Source organism: Sebastes fasciatus, chromosome 2 (assembly GCF_043250625.1).
Source record: "Sebastes fasciatus isolate fSebFas1 chromosome 2, fSebFas1.pri, whole genome shotgun sequence".
NCBI lineage: Eukaryota > Metazoa > Chordata > Actinopteri > Perciformes > Sebastidae > Sebastes > Sebastes fasciatus.
The window spans coordinates 960,462-977,961 of NC_133796.1; the positions used below are offsets into that span (position 1 = coordinate 960,462).

The window sequence follows — 17,500 nt, forward strand, 5'->3', positions numbered from 1 at the left end:
AATGTCCAAAAAAAGTTTTAAAAAGCACTGATTTTTTTTTTTTTTACTTTTATTCATAGATGACTAGAGTATATGATTTGTGAACAGAAGATGTAAAACTCTTCATCTTCATTATCCCAGAGGAGGTTTAGTCTCCGTGAGATAAAGGGAGCAGCTAGCTGGTGGAGCTGAGTGACTGAGTGTTCATCAGACGTTCTGTTACCATGTGATCATCTGTGTGTCTACAGCGGCGCCGCCGGCGCTGCAGCGGCAAACCAGCACTCTGTCCAACGACAAGAAGTTCCTGCTGGACATGCTCTACTCCAAGACCTCCTGCACGGCGCCGCTGAACCCCCCCGCTGCTGCTGCTCCCGATACCACCGAAGAAGAAGGGACCTTCCTGCCTGGTGAGAGCTCATGGAGCCTGCTGCTGTCTACACACAATCAGTGTGGTTCTATGAGGTTCTGATCCAGAGTCAGTGTGGTTCTATGAGGTTCTGATCCAGAATCAGTGTGTTACTACAGTAGATGGAGGTTAAAGGGATAGTTCAGGTGGTTCTCAGTGGGGTTCTATGAGGTTCTGATCCAGAATCAGTGTGTTACTACAGTAGATGGAGGTTAAAGGGATAGTTCAGGTGGTTCTCAGTGTGGTTCTATGAGGTTCTGATCCAGAGTCAGTGTGTTACTACAGTAGATGGAGGTTGAAGGGAGCGTTCAGGTGGTTCTCAGTGTGGTTCTATGAGGTTCTGATCCAGAATCAGTGTGTTACTACAGTAGATGGAGGTTAAAGGGATAGTTCAGGTGGTTCTCAGTGGGGTTCTATGAGGTTCTGATCCAGAATCAGTGTGTTACTATAGTAGATGGAGGTTAAAGGGATAGTTCAGGTGGTTCTCAGTGTGGTTCTATGAGGTTCTGATCCAGAATCAGTGTGTTACTACAGTAGATGGAGGTTAAAGGGATAGTTCAGGTGGTTCTCAGTGTGGTTCTATGAGGTTCTGATCCAGAATCAGTGTGTTACTATAGTAGATGGAGGTTAAAGGGATAGTTCAGGTGGTTCTCAGTGTGGTTCTATGAGGTTCTGATCCAGAATCAGTGTGTTACTACAGTAGATGCAGGTTAAAGGGATAGTTCAGGTGGTTCTCAGTGTGGTTCTATGAGGTTCTGATCCAGAATCAGTGTGTTACTACAGTAGATGGAGGTTAAAGGGATAGTTCAGGTGGTTCTCAGTGTGGTTCTATGAGGTTCTGATCCAGAGTCAGTGTGTTACTACAGTAGATGGAGGTTGAAGGGAGCGTTCAGGTGGTTCTCAGTGTGGTTCTATGAGGTTCTGATCCAGAATCAGTGTGTTACTACAGTAGATGGAGGTTAAAGGGATAGTTCAGGTGGTTCTCAGTGGGGTTCTATGAGGTTCTGATCCAGAATCAGTGTGTTACTACAGTAGATGGAGGTTAAAGGGATAGTTCAGGTGGTTCTCAGTGGTGTTCTATGAGGTTCTGATCCAGAATCAGTGTGTTACTACAGTAGATGGAGGTTAAAGGGATAGTTCAGGTGGTTCTCAGTGTGGTTCTATGAGGTTCTGATCCAGAATCAGTGTGTTACTACAGTAGATGGAGGTTAAAGGGATAGTTCAGGTGGTTCTCAGTGTGGTTCTATGAGGTTCTGATCCAGAGTCAGTGTGTTACTACAGTAGATGGAGGTTGAAGGGAGCGTTCAGGTGGTTCTCAGTGTGGTTCTATGAGGTTCTGATCCAGAATCAGTGTGTTACTACAGTAGATGGAGGTTAAAGGGATAGTTCAGGTGGTTCTCAGTGGGGTTCTATGAGGTTCTGATCCAGAATCAGTGTGTTACTACAGTAGATGGAGGTTAAAGGGATAGTTCAGGTGGTTCTCAGTGGTGTTCTATGAGGTTCTGATCCAGAATCAGTGTGTTACTACAGTAGATGCAGGTTGAAGGGAGCGTTCAGGTGGTTCTCAGTGGTGTTCTATGAGGTTCTGATCCAGAATCAGTGTGTTACTACAGTAGATGGAGGTTGAAGGGAGCGTTCAGGTGGTTCTCAGTGGGGTTCTATGAGGTTCTGATCCAGAATCAGTGTGTTACTACAGTAGATGGAGGTTAAAGGGATAGTTCAGGTGGTTCTCAGTGTGGTTCTATGAGGTTCTGATCCAGAGTCAGTGTGTTACTACAGTAGATGGAGGTTAAAGGGATAGTTCAGGTGGTTCTCAGTGTGGTTCTATGAGGTTCTGATCCAGAATCAGTGTGTTACTACAGTAGATGGAGGTTAAAGGGATAGTTCAGGTGGTTCTCAGTGTGGTTCTATGAGGTTCTGATCCAGAATCAGTGTGTTACTACAGTAGATGGAAGGTTAAAGGGATAGTTCAGGTGGTTCTCAGTGTGGTTCTATGAGGTTCTGATCCAGAATCAGTGTGTTACTACAGTAGATGGAGGTTAAAGGGATAGTTCAGGTGGTTCTCAGTGTGGTTCTATGAGGTTCTGATCCAGAATCAGTGTGTTACTACAGTAGGTGGAGGTTGAAGGGAGCGTTCAGGTGGTTCTCAGTGGGGTTCTATGAGGTTCTGATCCAGAATCAGTGTGTTACTACAGTAGATGGAGGTTAAAGGGATAGTTCAGGTGGTTCTCAGTGTGGTTCTATGAGGTTCTGATCCAGAGTCAGTGTGTTACTACAGTAGATGGAGGTTAAAGGGATAGTTCAGGTGGTTCTCAGTGTGGTTCTATGAGGTTCTGATCCAGAATCAGTGTGTTACTACAGTAGATGGAGGTTAAAGGGATAGTTCAGGTGGTTCTCAGTGTGGTTCTATGAGGTTCTGATCCAGAATCAGTGTGTTACTACAGTAGATGGAAGTTAAAGGGATAGTTCAGGTGGTTCTCAGTGTGGTTCTATGAGGTTCTTATCCAGAATCAGTGTGTTACTACAGTAGATGGAGGTTAAAGGGATAGTTCAGGTGGTTCTCAGTGTGGTTCTATGAGGTTCTGATCCAGAATCAGTGTGTTACTACAGTAGATGGAGGTTAAAGGGATAGTTCAGGTGGTTCTCAGTGTGGTTCTATGAGGTTCTGATCCAGAATCAGTGTGTTACTACAGTAGATGGAGGTTAAAGGGATAGTTCAGGTGGTTCTCAGTGTGGTTCTATGAGGTTCTGATCCAGAATCAGTGTGTTACTACAGTAGATGGAGGTTGAAGGGAGCGTTCAGGTGGTTCTCAGTGGGGTTCTATGAGGTTCTGATCCAGAATCAGTGTGTTACTACAGTAGATGGAGGTTGAAGGGAGCGTTCAGGTGGTTCTCAGTGGGGTTCTATGAGGTTCTGATCCAGAATCAGTGTGTTACTACAGTAGATGGAGGTTAAAGGGATAGTTCAGGTGGTTCTCAGTGTGGTTCTATGAGGTTCTGATCCAGAATCAGTGTGTTACTACAGTAGATGGAGGTTGAAGGGAGCGTTCAGGTGGTTCTCAGTGGGGTTCTATGAGGTTCTGATCCAGAATCAGTGTGTTACTACAGTAGATGGAGGTTAAAGGGATAGTTCAGGTGGTTCTCAGTGGTGTTCTATGAGGTTCTGATTCAGAATCAGTGTGTTACTACAGTAGATGGAGGTTAAAGGGATAGTTCAGGTGGTTCTCAGTGTGGTTCTATGAGGTTCTGATCCAGAATCAGTGTGTTACTACAGTAGATGGAGGTTAAAGGGATAGTTCAGGTGGTTCTCAGTGTGGTTCTATGAGGTTCTGATCCAGAATCAGTGTGTTACTACAGTAGATGGAGGTTAAAGGGATAGTTCAGGTGGTTCTCAGTGTGGTTCTATGAGGTTCTGATCCAGAGTCAGTGTGTTACTACAGTAGATGGAGGTTAAAGGGATAGTTCAGGTGGTTCTCAGTGTGGTTCTATGAGGTTCTGATCCAGAATCGGTGTGTTACTACAGTAGATGGAGGTTAAAGGGATAGTTCAGGTGGTTCTCAGTGTGGTTCTATGAGGTTCTGATCCAGAATCAGTGTGTTACTACAGTAGATGGAGGTTAAAGGGATAGTTCAGGTGGTTCTCAGTGTGGTTCTATGAGGTTCTGATCCAGAATCAGTGTGTTACTACAGTAGATGGAGGTTAAAGGGATAGTTCAGGTGGTTCTCAGTGTGGTTCTATGAGGTTCTGATCCAGAATCAGTGTGTTACTACAGTAGATGGAGGTTGAAGGGAGCGTTCAGGTGGTTCTCAGTGGGGTTCTATGAGGTTCTGATCCAGAATCAGTGTGTTACTACAGTAGATGGAGGTTGAAGGGAGCGTTCAGGTGGTTCTCAGTGTGGTTCTATGAGGTTCTGATCCAGAATCAGTGTGTTACTACAGTAGATGGAGGTTAAAGGGATAGTTCAGGTGGTTCTCAGTGTGGTTCTATGAGGTTCTGATCCAGAATCAGTGTGTTACTACAGTAGATGGAGGTTAAAGGGATAGTTCAGGTGGTTCTCAGTGGTGTTCTATGAGGTTCTGATCCAGAATCAGTGTGTTACTACAGTAGATGGAGGTTAAAGGGATAGTTCAGGTGGTTCTCAGTGTGGTTCTATGAGGTTCTGATCCAGAATCAGTGTGTTACTACAGTAGATGGAGGTTAATGGGATAGTTCAGGTGGTTCTCAGTGTGGTTCTATGAGGTTCTGATCCAGAATCAGTGTGTTACTACAGTAGATGGAGGTTAAAGGGATAGTTCAGGTGGTTCTCAGTGTGGTTCTATGAGGTTCTGATCCAGAATCAGTGTGTTACTACAGTAGATGGAGGTTGAAGGGAGCGTTCAGGTGGTTCTCAGTGGGGTTCTATGAGGTTCTGATCCAGAATCAGTGTGTTACTACAGTAGATGGAGGTTGAAGGGAGCGTTCAGGTGGTTCTCAGTGGGGTTCTATGAGGTTCTGATCCAGAATCAGTGTGTTACTACAGTAGATGGAGGTTAAAGGGATAGTTCAGGTGGTTCTCAGTGTGGTTCTATGAGGTTCTGATCCAGAATCAGTGTGTTACTACAGTAGATGGAGGTTGAAGGGAGCGTTCAGGTGGTTCTCAGTGGGGTTCTATGAGGTTCTGATCCAGAATCAGTGTGTTACTACAGTAGATGGAGGTTAAAGGGATAGTTCAGGTGGTTCTCAGTGTGGTTCTATGAGGTTCTGATCCAGAATCAGTGTGTTACTACAGTAGATGGAGGTTGAAGGGAGCGTTCAGGTGGTTCTCAGTGGGGTTCTATGAGGTTCTGATCCAGAATCAGTGTGTTACTACAGTAGATGGAGGTTAAAGGGATAGTTCAGGTGGTTCTCAGTGTGGTTCTATGAGGTTCTGATCCAGAATCAGTGTGTTACTACAGTAGATGGAGGTTAAAGGGATAGTTCAGGTGGTTCTCAGTGGGGTTCTATGAGGTTCTGATCCAGAATCAGTGTGTTACTACAGTAGATGGAGGTTAAAGGGATAGTTCAGGTGGTTCTCAGTGTGGTTCTATGAGGTTCTGATCCAGAGTCAGTGTGTTACTACAGTAGATGGAGGTTGAAGGGAGCGTTCAGGTGGTTCTCAGTGTGGTTCTATGAGGTTCTGATCCAGAATCAGTGTGTTACTACAGTAGATGGAGGTTAAAGGGATAGTTCAGGTGGTTCTCAGTGGGGTTCTGTGAGGTTCTGATCCAGAATCAGTGTGTTACTACAGTAGATGGAGGTTAAAGGGATAGTTCAGGTGGTTTTCGGTGGGGTTCTATGAGGTTCTGATCCAGAATCAGTGTGTTACTACAGTAGATGGAGGTTGAAGGGAGCGTTCAGGTGGTTCTCAGTGGGGTTCTATGAGGTTCTGTTACTACAGTAGATGGAGGTTGAAGGGAGCGTTCAGGTGGTTCTCAGTGGGGTTCTATGAGGTTCTGTTACTACAGTAGATGGAGGTTAAAGGGAGCGTTCAGGTGGTTCTCAGTGGGGTTCTATGAGGTTCTGTTACTACAGTAGATGGAGGTTAAAGGGAGCGTTCAGGTGGTTCTCAGTGGGGTTCTATGAGGTTCTGTTACTACAGTAGATGGAGGTTAAAGGGAGCGTTCAGGTGGTTCTCAGTGGGGTTCTATGAGGTTCTGTTACTACAGTAGATGGAGGTTGAAAGGATGTATCTGTGTCCGTGGTTCTGGAAGTCGAGTCAGAGTGAGACCTCCTCTGTGTGTTCTCCTCTCAGGTGGCGAGCTGGGCGGTCGTGGTCGTGGTCGTGTGTTGGAGCGTCTGTCCAGCTTCAGAGCGCGCTCAGTAGAACCCTCCAGCCCCAGCGAGAGCAGCGCCTCCCGCCGGGCGGAGCTGGAGGGTCTGGAAGGCTCGGCCCAGGCAGCGCTGGCCCGTCTGGCTGAAGAACAACAGGTCTGAATAAACAGGAAGTCATTCTGTCTGCATACAGCTGCTGTTATCTCATTATACTGAAGCCCCGCCCACTTCCTGTTGACTTATAATACATTCAAACTGATGTCCAGAGCTACAGTACCGGAGCTGAGAGACGATCTAACCTCTTTAAATGATGCCCTGAAGAATGTCTATATAGAATATTATATATTAATATTATTTTACATGTTCACTGAGATCAAATCTTTTAACCATCAGAACCAACAAATCTTCATTCACTCTCAGTGTTAGCCCTTTAAGTCATGAAAACACGAAAAACATGTCCGAGAAAACATCCGAAAAATGTTTGACAAATGTACGAAAACAAGTTTAAAAAAAAGTCCAACAAATGTCCAAAATTAAAGTCAGAAAATGTCCGACACATGAAAACTAGTAAAACAAAATAAAAAAAGAACTCCGATTCAAAAAAGAATCGGAAAAATATCCGACAAATGTACGAAATATTTTTTAAATAAATGTGTTTAGTGGGCGGAGCGTTACGTGGAGGCAGAATAACTCTCTGAACAAGCTAGCTAACGCTGGCTAGCTAATATTGTTGTTTTGTTTTTTTAACAATGGCTGAAAAAAATCTTAGTTTCTCTCAACATGTGCCGTCACTACTTTGGTTAGCTTCCAGCTAATGTTGGCCCACTGCTAGCGTTAGCTTCCAGCTAATGTTGGCCCACTGCTAGCGTTAGCTTCCAGCTAATGTTGGCCCACTGCAAGCGTTAGCTTCCAGCTAATGTTGGCCCACTGCTAGTGTTAGCTTCCAGCTAATGTTGGCCCACTGCAAGCGTTAGCTTCCAGCTAATGTTGGCCCACTGCAAGCGTTAGCTTCCAGCTAATGTTGGCCCACTGCTAGTGTTAGCCTCCAGCTGATGTTAGCCCACTGCTAGCGTTAGCCTCCAGCTAATGTTAGCCCACTGCTAGCGTTAGCCTCCAGCTAATGTTAGCCCACTGCTAGCATTAGCCTCCAGCTAATGTTAGCCCACTGCTAGCGTTAGCCTCCAGCTAATGTTGGCCCACTGCTAGCGTTAGCCTCCAGCTGATGTTAGCCCACTGCTAGCGTTAGCCTCCAGCTAATGTTAGCCCACTGCTAGCGTTAGCCTCCAGCTAATGTTAGCCCACTGCTAGCGTTAGCCTCCAGCTAATGTTAGCCCACTGCTAGCGCTAGCTTCCAGCTAATGTTGGCCCACTGCTAGCGTTAGCCTCCAGCTAATGTTAGCCCACTGCTAGCGTTAGCCTCCAGCTAATGTTGGCCCACTGCTAGCGTTAGCCTCCAGCTAATGTTGGCCCACTCCTAGTGTTAGCTTCCAGCTAATGTTAGCCCACTGCTGGCGTTAGCCTCCAGCTAATGTTGGCCCACTGCTAGCGTTAGCCTCCAGCTGATGTTGGCCCACTGCTAGCGTTAGCTTCCAGCTAATGTTGGCCCACTGCTAGCGTTAGCCTCCAGCTAATGTTGGCCCACTGCTAGCGTTAGCCTCCAGCTAATGTTGGCCCACTGGTAGCGTTAGCCTCCAGCTAATGTTAGCCCACTGCTAGCGTTAGCCTCCAGCTAATGTTGGCCCACTGCTAGCGTTAGCCTCCAGCTAATGTTGGCCCACTGCTAGCGTTAGCCTCCAGCTAATGTTAGCCCACTGCTAGCGTTAGCCTCCAGCTAATGTTAGCCCACTGCTAGCGTTAGCCTCCAGCTAACAGCGTGACGTCATAGAGAACCTGGAGGGTCAACCTCCAGATTAAAGTGGACCTCCCGTTCTAAACGTTCTTCATGAAGATGATGGGACATTACAAAGAGTACGACGTCGTGTTTGATCAGACTAACAGCGTATCCCTCTGACTGTTTCCTGTGCTCCATCAGAACCGCCACCTCCGCCAGCAGAGCAGCATCGATGCGGAGAGCCACGCCCGCCGCCTGGAGACGACCCAGATGACCCCGCTGGGTCCCGGGGGCCCCGCGGACGCCTGGGACCAGCTGCAGCCGAGCGCCGCCGCCCTGCGCATCAAAGACCTGGACTTCTCCGACCTGCTGGACGAGGAGGACATCGATGTCCTGGACATGGACACCATGGACTCCACCTCCTCCTGCTTCTCTGGCGTTCCTCCTCCTCCTCCTCCTCCTCCCCCAGGTCTGGGTGTTCCTCCTCCTCCTCCTCCACCAGGGGGTCTAGTCCCTCCCCCACCTCCTCCTCCCCCTCCACCTGGTGCTCCTCCTCCTCCTCCTCCTCCTCCCCCCCCCTCCTCGTCGGCGACGGCGTCCTCTCAGAAGAAGAAGAAGAAGACGGTGAAGTTGTTCTGGAAGGAGCTGAAGCAGGCCGACGGGCCTCAGAAGTGCCGGTTCGGTCGGGGGACGGTGTGGGCGTCTCTGGACAAGGTGGCGGTGGACACCTCCCGACTGGAACACCTGTTTGAGTCTAAAGCCAAGGAGCTGCACGTCGCCAAGGTAACGAGGCCTGTTTCAGCTGGGGGACTACAAACAGATGCATTGTGGGAGGGACTGAGTACACTGATAAATCAGCAGATAGTATGATTTAACACACACAAACAATCCCTTCATATCGGTTATTAAAGACTCAGTTACGAGCGCGACATTTATATTATTTATATTTATTATAAATAATAATAACAATAATAAATATTATATACATTTATATAATATTTCTTATTATTTATTATTATTATATAATATTTTTTATTATTTATTATTATTATATAATATTTTTTATTATTATTATTATTATAAACATTTATATTATTATTATTATTATTATTATTATTATTATATACATTTATATAAAAATATATATTTGTTATTATGAACTGTTATTTCTGCTGTCTCTGTGCAGAAAGGACCTGAGACAAAGAAGTCTGAGCTTCTGGTTCTGGACCCGAAGAGGAGCAACGCCATCAACATCGGTATGACCGTCCTGCCGGCCGTCCACGTCATCAAGACCGCCATCCTCAACTTCGACGAGTTCGCCATCAGCAAGGAGGGGATCGAGGTAGGGAGCACTTCCTGTCAGCAGAGGGCGCCGTGGGCGCCGAGCGGACCTTACTGACCCCCCCCCCTCTGTCCCGAGCAGAAGATCCTGACCATGACCCCCACATCGGAGGAGAAGCAGAAGATCCAGGACGCTCAGCTGGCCAATCCCGACGTTCCTCTGGGCACGGCGGAGCAGTTCCTGTTCAGCCTGGCCTCCATCAGCGCCCTGACCCCCCGCCTGCAGCTCTGGGCCTTCAAACTCAACTATGAGGTTCTGGAGAAGGTACCGCTCACACCCACCCCACCACGCACCGACCACACACTGACATCAGGTTGAACCGTACCGTAGAGACAGGATGTTGTGTCGCCCCCTGCAGGAGATAGCGGAGCCGCTGTTTGACCTGAAGCTGGGCATGGAGCAGCTGGCGTCCAATCAGACCTTCAGGAGAACCCTGGCCACGCTGCTCGCCATCGGGAACTTCCTCAACAGCTCCAACGTGAGAACAGAAACACTCGTTACACATCTGGATCATCTGAGTGATCAATGTTTATATAGATAGATATATAGATGTCATTTAACAGCAGTTCTCCAGCAGGTTTCACATCCAGCTGTTTGTCTTTGATTCTTTATGATTTCTAAACAGATGTTTTAACACCAGAAAATAAAGGTGTTAACAAAGGCAACTGTAGATACTAAATACATCTATCTATGGAAATAAGACTGATGGATTATATTCACCAGAAGTATAAAACATTACATGTCCCTGTGACCTGTACGGAGAGGACAGGAGGACAGACAGGAGGACAGAACCCTGCAGGTTATTTCTTGTTATGATCACAGACGTTATCTGACTATCAGTGTTATCAGGAGCTGATCCGGGTCAGTGTGAGGAGGACCAGACGGGTCCAGATTAGCCTGTTGTCTCTGCAAACACACATCAGAGATTACACTGTGTGTGTGTGTGTGTGTGTGTGTGTGTGTGTGTGTGTGTGTGCAGGCGAAGGGCTTTGAGCTGGGTTACCTGGAGAAGGTGGTGGAGGTGAAGGACACCGTCCACCGTCAGTCTCTGCTGCATCACACCTGCAGCCTGGTGCTGGAAAACTACCCAGAATCCTCTGACATCTACACGGAGATCCCCGCCATCAGCCGCTCCGCCAAAGTACCTCTCTCTCTCTCTCTCTCTCTCTCTTTATGTTTCTATCTGTTCTATTTGATTCTACTGATATCTGATTGTGTTAGAATATGATTTCTTGTTGTTTCCTTTGAGTCTCTGAGTGACTGGATGAATGAACAGCGTTGAGTTGACTTCATTCCGCTGTGTAGTGGTGACCAGGTGAGTCTTGTTGTTGTCTCTGTCCTCCAGGTGGACTTTGAGCTGCTGTCAGAGAACCTGGTGCAGCTGGAGAGACGCTGCAAAGCATCATGGGACAACCTGAAGGAGGTGGCCAAACACGAGACGAAGGTGGCTCTGAAGAACAAGCTGACGGACTTCCTAAAGGACTGCACGCAGAGGATCATCATCCTGAAGGTGGTCCACCGGAGGGTCATCAACAGGTAGGGCAGACAGAGACACACCTGAGACACAGACACCTTCTCCCTACCTACATCCACTCCGTTAGTGCGTTGGCGTGGAGGGTCCGCCATGTTAAGCACCATCCTAAACCAGTCATCGAGGAGTGGAAGGTGGTTATAAACCCTCCAACAGTGAGACTACATCATGCTGTCTCAGTGACCACGAGGAACGGCGTTCTGAGTTCGTCATGGAACACGCTACGTACAAAAAGAGTCCAGTGTATCTCCCCGTAGAAACGTAAACGGCTCAGACTAAGAGACGTTTCATATCGTCGTACAGACGTTAACAAGGTTACATCGTATTTAGGATCAAATCTATCCGTTGTGTAGTCTGCTGCAGTGGTTCTCAAACTATGGTCTGCGTACCACCGGTGGTCCGCGTGCTCTCTCTGGTGGTACACGGAGGAATCACCGTGACTATGGAGTCCTCTTATTGATGCTTTCACAGTTACGCTGCACAATGACTCATACGCACGCTGCGTCATGTTTCAGTTTGTTCAACCGGAGACACGGCGGAGAGAAAAAAAAGCTCTCACCAGCGTAGCACTACTAAACCTGAGGGGACGCACCCTGTTATTACCTGATAAAGAGACACTGAGAACAACAAATCTGTGTTGAGATCAGCAGGAGGAGAGTTAGTAACGTTAGCTGTGAGCAGCCGTTAGCAGCTCAGTCCTGACTGGATAAATAACGGAGATAGCAACGTTAACGGGGGTGCCATTGAGCTATTATTATGAGGAGTTCAATGTCAGCTCAGTAAGAATGACTATTGGGTGAAGGTAAATTACAACGTTATCATGATGTGTTCAAATGTAATCTGGTAAAATGTAGTTTTTGGTGAGAAACTTGAATAAATCCAGTTGTTTCACATCAATATAAAATAGATATTAGAGAGAGAGATATGACCCGTTTGACTTCATAACACTAGCTCTAAGCAGCTGGCCAAGATTTGTTTTTAATCAAAGCATATATTTAAATAATCATTTGAATTGTGTGTTTTTATGCAGATAACCACTATAGATGACAATAACAAAGTACAGTACAGTACTGAAGACAGTAGGCTACCCTCCCTGCTTTTTGACCTGCAGTGCATGCTGGGGGATTCTCTGTGTTGTTAACGGTCCTATATTGTACAAAGTGAGATTTTCATGTCTTTTATATTATACAGCAGGTTTCAGTGCATTATAAATACTGTTAAACTATCAAAACGCTCAATATACGGAGAAACACTCACAGCCCATATTCAGAAACAAGCCGTCAGGATTTCTGTCCATTTGTGATGTCACAACTATACAATATTTAGACCATTACACGGATTTAAACGTAAACATTCTAAATGTGTCCCAGTTTATTTCCTGTTGCAGTGGATGTGAATAACATCAGCTGACAGGAAGTCAGTATATTCAGACAGACAGGTGAATACAGGTATATTCAGACAGACAGGTGAATACAGGTATATTCAGACAGACAGGTGAATACAGGTATATTCAGACAGACAGGTGAATACAGGTATATTCAGACAGACAGGTGAATACAGGTATAGTCAGACAGACAGATGAATACAGGTATATTCAGACAGACAGACAGGTGAATACAGGTATATTCAGACAGACAGATGAATACAGGTATATTCAGACAGACGGATGAATACAGGTATATTCAGACAGACAGATGAATACAGGTATATTCAGACAGACAGATGAATACAGGTATATTCAGACAGACAGATGAATACAGGTATATTCAAACAGACAGACAGATGAATACAGGTATATTCAGACAGACAGACAGGTGAATACAGGTATATTCAGACAGACAGATGAATACAGGTATATTCAGACAGACAGATGAATACAGGTATATTCAGACAGACAGATGAATACAGGTATATTCAAACAGACAGACAGATGAATACAGGTATATTCAGACAGACAGACAGGTGAATACAGGTATATTCAGACAGACAGGTGAATACAGGTATATTCAGACAGACAGACAGGTGAATACAGGTATATTCAGACAGACAGATGAATACAGGTATATTCAGACAGACAGGTGAATACAGGTATATTCAGACAGACAGACAGGTGAATACAGGTATATTCAGACAGACAGATGAATACAGGTATATTCAGACAGACAGGTGAATACAGGTATATTCAAACAGACAGACAGATGAATGCAGGTATATTCAGACAGACAGATGAATACAGGTATATTCAGACAGACAGGTGAATACAGGTATATTCAAACAGACAGACAGGTGAATACAGGTATATTCAGACAGACAGATGAATACAGGTATATTCAGACAGACAGGATGAGGAAACTAAAGTATTTCATGAACATTACTGCATGTAAACATGTTCTAGTAGAAACATTAAATACAGTATGAACCTGAAGATGAGCTGATATGGGACCTTTAAACAGGACGCCTGTTAGAAACATATTTCTAATGTTTTTTCTATTCTATATTTAATTTCTTGTTTATGCACCAAAACACCAGAGAACATTCCTTCTGTGTGAAAACCTGCACGCTAATAAATCTCATCTGGAGTGAATATAAAGAGTCCTCTGTTAGAAGGAGCTTCATCCAGCTGAGTGGGACTACAGACGGAGGTCCTCCTGTCACAGAGTGGGAGGACGGAGGGTCCGGTCCGGTCCGCTCCGGTTCCCCCCATTCATCTTCCTCTCCTTCATCTTCCTCCTCCTCCTCCTCCTCCTCCTCCAGGTTCCACTCCTTCCTGCTGTTCCTGGGTCAGCCGTCGTCCTCGGTGCGGGACATCAGAGTGACCACGTTCTGTCGGATCGTCAGCGAGTTCTCTCTGGAGTACCGGACCACCAGAGACCGGGTCCTGACCCTGAGACGCAAACGGGCCGCCCACCGAGAGAGGACCAAGACCAGGGGCAAGATGATCACCGAGGTAACTGTCCTCCTGAGCTCCTGACCTCCTGACCTCCTGACCTCCTGTTGGGATGTTGTTGGGATGTTGTTGGGGTGTTGTTGGGATGTTGTTGAGATGTTGCTAGGATGTTGTTGGGATGCTGTTGAGATATTGTTGGGATGTTGTTGAGCTGTTGTTGGGATGTTGTTGGGGTGTTGTTGGGATGTTGTTGAGCTGTTGTTGGGATGTTGTTGAGATATTATTGGGATGCTGTTGAGATGTTGTTGGGATGTTGTTGAGCTGTTGTTGAGATGTTGTTGAGATGTTGTTGGGATGTTGAGATGTTGTTGGGATGTTGTTGTTGAGCTGTTGTTGGGATGTTGTTGGGGTGTTGTTGGGATGTTGTTGAGCTGTTGTTGGGATGTTGTTGAGATATTGTTGGGATGCTGTTGAGATGTTGTTGGGATGTTGTTGAGATGTTGTTGGGATGTTGTTGGGATGTTGTTGGGATGCTGTTGAGCTGTTGTTGGGATGTTGTTGAGATATTGTTGGGATGCTGTTGAGATGTTGTTGGGATGTTGTTGAGATGTTGTTGGGATGTTGTTGGGATGCTGTTGAGATATTGTTGGGATGCAGTTTAGATGTTGTTGGGATGTTGTTGGTCTGTTGTTGGGATGTTGTTGGTCTGTTGTTGGGATGTTGTTGAGATGTTGGGATGCTGTTGAGATGTTGTTGGGATGTTGTTGAAATGTTGTTGGGATGTTGTTGGGTTGTGTTGGGATGTTGTTGGGTTGTGTTGGGATGTTGTTGGGATATTGTTGGGATATTGTTGGGTTGTGTTGGGATGTTGTTGGGTTGTGTTGTGATGTTGTTGCGATGTTGTTGAGATGTTGTTGGGATGTTGTTGGGATGTTGTTGAGATGTTGTTGGGATGTTGTTGAGATATTGTTGGGATGCTGTTGAGATGTTGTTGGGATGTTGTTGAGATGTTGTTGGGATGTTGTTGAGATGTTGTTGAATTGATGGGATGCTGTTGAGATATTGTTGGGATGTTGTTGAGCTGTTGTTGGGATGCTGTTGAGATGTTGTTGGGATGTTGTTGGGATGCTGTTGAGATATTGTTGGGATGTTGTTGAGCTGTTGGGATGCTGTTGAGATGTTGTTGGGATGTTGTTGAGATGTTGTTGGGATGTTGTTGGGATGCTGTTGAGATATTGTTGGGATGCAGTTTAGATGTTGTTGGTCTGTTGTTGGGATGTTGTTGAGATGTTGTTGAGATGTTGTTGGGATGTTGTTGAAATGTTGTTGGGATGTTGTGGGGTTGTGTTGGGATGTTGTTGGGTTGTGTTGGGATGTTGTTGGGATGCTGTTGAGATATTGTTGGGATGTTGTTGAGCTGTTGTTGGGATGTTGTTGAGATATTGTTGGGATGCTGTTGAGATGTTGTTGGGATGTTGTTGAGATGTTGGGATGTTGAGATGTTGGGATGTTGTTGGGATGTTGTTGAATTGATGGGATGCTGTTGAGATGTTGTTGAGATGTTGTTGGGATGTTGTTGGGATGTTGTTGGGATGTTGTTGGGATGTTGTTGGTCTGATGTTGGGTTGTGTTGGGATGTTGTTGAGATGTTGTTGAGATGTTGTTGGGATGTTGTTGAGATGTTGTTGAGATGTTGTTGGGATGTTGTTGAGATGTTGTTGGGATGTTGTTGGTCTGATGTTGGGATGTTGTTGAGATGTTGTTGAGATGTTGTTGGGATGTTGTTGAGATGTTGTTGGGATGTTGTTGGTCTGATGTTGGGATGTTGGGATGTTCTCTCTACATGCATCATGTCTTAGTTTCTTTCCTACGGTGACGTTACGGCGTTGCCGTCTGTGTCCTTCAGCTGAGTATTCAGATCAGGACGTTCGTCTGTTGGATGAGAAACTTTCACCGTTAAATGTGAAAATAATCCAAAAAATCCTCCTCCTGTAACTTCAGTAATCCCTTTTTTCTTCTTCTCCTCTTCTTCTTCTTCTCCTCTTCCTCTCAGACGGAGAAGTTTTCAGGGGCGGTGTCTCATGAGGACAGCTCGTCCCCCGTCTCCATGGCGGCGCCGGAGGCGGGTCAGGAGGAGGAGCACGAGAACATGAAGAACCTGCTGATCAGCAGCAGCCTGACGGCGGCGGACCAGAGAGGACTGAGACGCTCCAGAGCCGTCCGCAGTAAGACTTCCTGTTTCATTACTGACCTCCTGTAACACCACCAGGTCACTTCCTGTCTGATCTGAGGTCAGACAGGAAGTGTGTCAGCTCAGACTGAGGTCGCCGTGACAACGACAGCTGTCAGACAAAATGTGAATGACATCATCACCCCCACGATGATCGGACCTGAGACTCGGGACCAGTGGACCAGTAGACCAGTGGACCAGTAGACCAGTGGACCAGTGGTCCAGTGGACCAGTGGACCAGTGGACCAGTAGACGAGTGGTCCAGTGGAACAGTAGACCAGTGGTCCAGTGGTCCAGTGGTCCAGTGGACCAGTAGACCAGTGGACCAGTGGACCAGTAGACCAGTGGTCCAGTGGACCAGTGGAACAGTAGACCAGTGGTCCAGTAGACGAGTGGTCCAGTGGACCAGTAGACCAGTGGACCAGTAGACCAGTGGACCAGTAGACGAGTGGTCCAGTGGAACAGTAGACCAGTGGTCCAGTGGTCCAGTGGTCCAGTGGACCAGTAGACCAGTGGACCAGTAGACCAGTGGACCAGTAGACCAGTGGACCAGTGGTCCAGTGGACCAGTGGACCAGTAGACGAGTGGTCCAGTAGACCAGTGGACCAGTAGACCAGTGGACCAGTGGTCCAGTGGTCCAGTGGACCAGTGGACCAGTAGACGAGTGGTCCAGTGGAACAGTAGACCAGTGGTCCAGTGGTCCAGTGGTCCAGTGGACCAGTAGACCAGTGGACCAGTGGACCAGTAGACCAGTGGACCGGTAGACCAGTGGTCCAGTAGTCCAGTGGACCAGTAGACCAGTAGACCAGTGGTCCAGTAGTCCAGTGGACCAGTAGACCAGTGGACCAGTGGTCCAGTGGTCCAGTGGACCAGTAGACCAGTGGACCAGTAGACCAGTGGTCCAGTAGTCCAGTGGACCAGTAGACCAGTGGTCCAGTGGACCAGTGGAACAGTAGACCAGTGGTCCAGTTGCCCAGTAGACCGGTAGTCCAGTAGACCAGTAGTCAAGTGGACCAGTAGACCAGTAGACCAGTAGTCCAGTGGTCCAGGGGACCAGGGGACCAGTGGACCAGTAGACCAGTAGACCAGTAGTCCAGTGGACCAGCAGACCAGTAGACCAGTAGACCAGTGGAGAGTTCAGTGTTTTAAACCAAACAACATCTAAAAGGTTCTGTCTCAGTTTATTCTAGAGTCCAGTATCCTGAGGGGTCAGGACTCCTGTGGAAGTACAGAATAAAGACCCTCTGTAAGGGTCTCTGTGGATCCTGAACCCCCGTGTGTTCTGGTTCAGGTTCTGATGGTGGCTCTGCTTGTGGTCCTCAGGTCTCGGCAGGGTGAGTCCGTCTCAGATGTTCATGGCTAAAGAGGACGGGACCGGTTCCCAGGACGACGCCACCGACGAGATCATGGACCGACTGGTCAAGTCCGTCACCCAGAACCCCTCCGACAGACCGGCCAGCCCCAAGAACCGCAAACGGTCCCGGCTGAACAGGAAGTCACGTGA

At 46.8% G+C, this 17,500-nt stretch overlaps 1 protein-coding gene across 3 annotated transcripts in view; it reads left to right on the forward strand.

The window, feature by feature from the left end:
* Positions 1-17,500, forward strand: part of fhod1 (formin homology 2 domain containing 1) — a 45,128-nt gene that overhangs the window by 21,536 nt on the left and 6,092 nt on the right. For all 3 annotated transcript variants that reach the window (XM_074656884.1, XM_074656893.1, XM_074656902.1), the window contains 11 exons: positions 228-386; positions 6,156-6,331; positions 8,208-8,789; positions 9,193-9,348; positions 9,430-9,612; positions 9,707-9,826; positions 10,328-10,489; positions 10,694-10,884; positions 13,634-13,826; positions 15,820-15,991; positions 17,320-17,496. In XM_074656884.1, the coding sequence (XP_074512985.1) occupies positions 228-386; positions 6,156-6,331; positions 8,208-8,789; positions 9,193-9,348; positions 9,430-9,612; positions 9,707-9,826; positions 10,328-10,489; positions 10,694-10,884; positions 13,634-13,826; positions 15,820-15,991; positions 17,320-17,496 (2,271 nt within the window). The remainder of the gene's footprint in view (positions 1-227; positions 387-6,155; positions 6,332-8,207; positions 8,790-9,192; positions 9,349-9,429; positions 9,613-9,706; positions 9,827-10,327; positions 10,490-10,693; positions 10,885-13,633; positions 13,827-15,819; positions 15,992-17,319; positions 17,497-17,500) is intronic.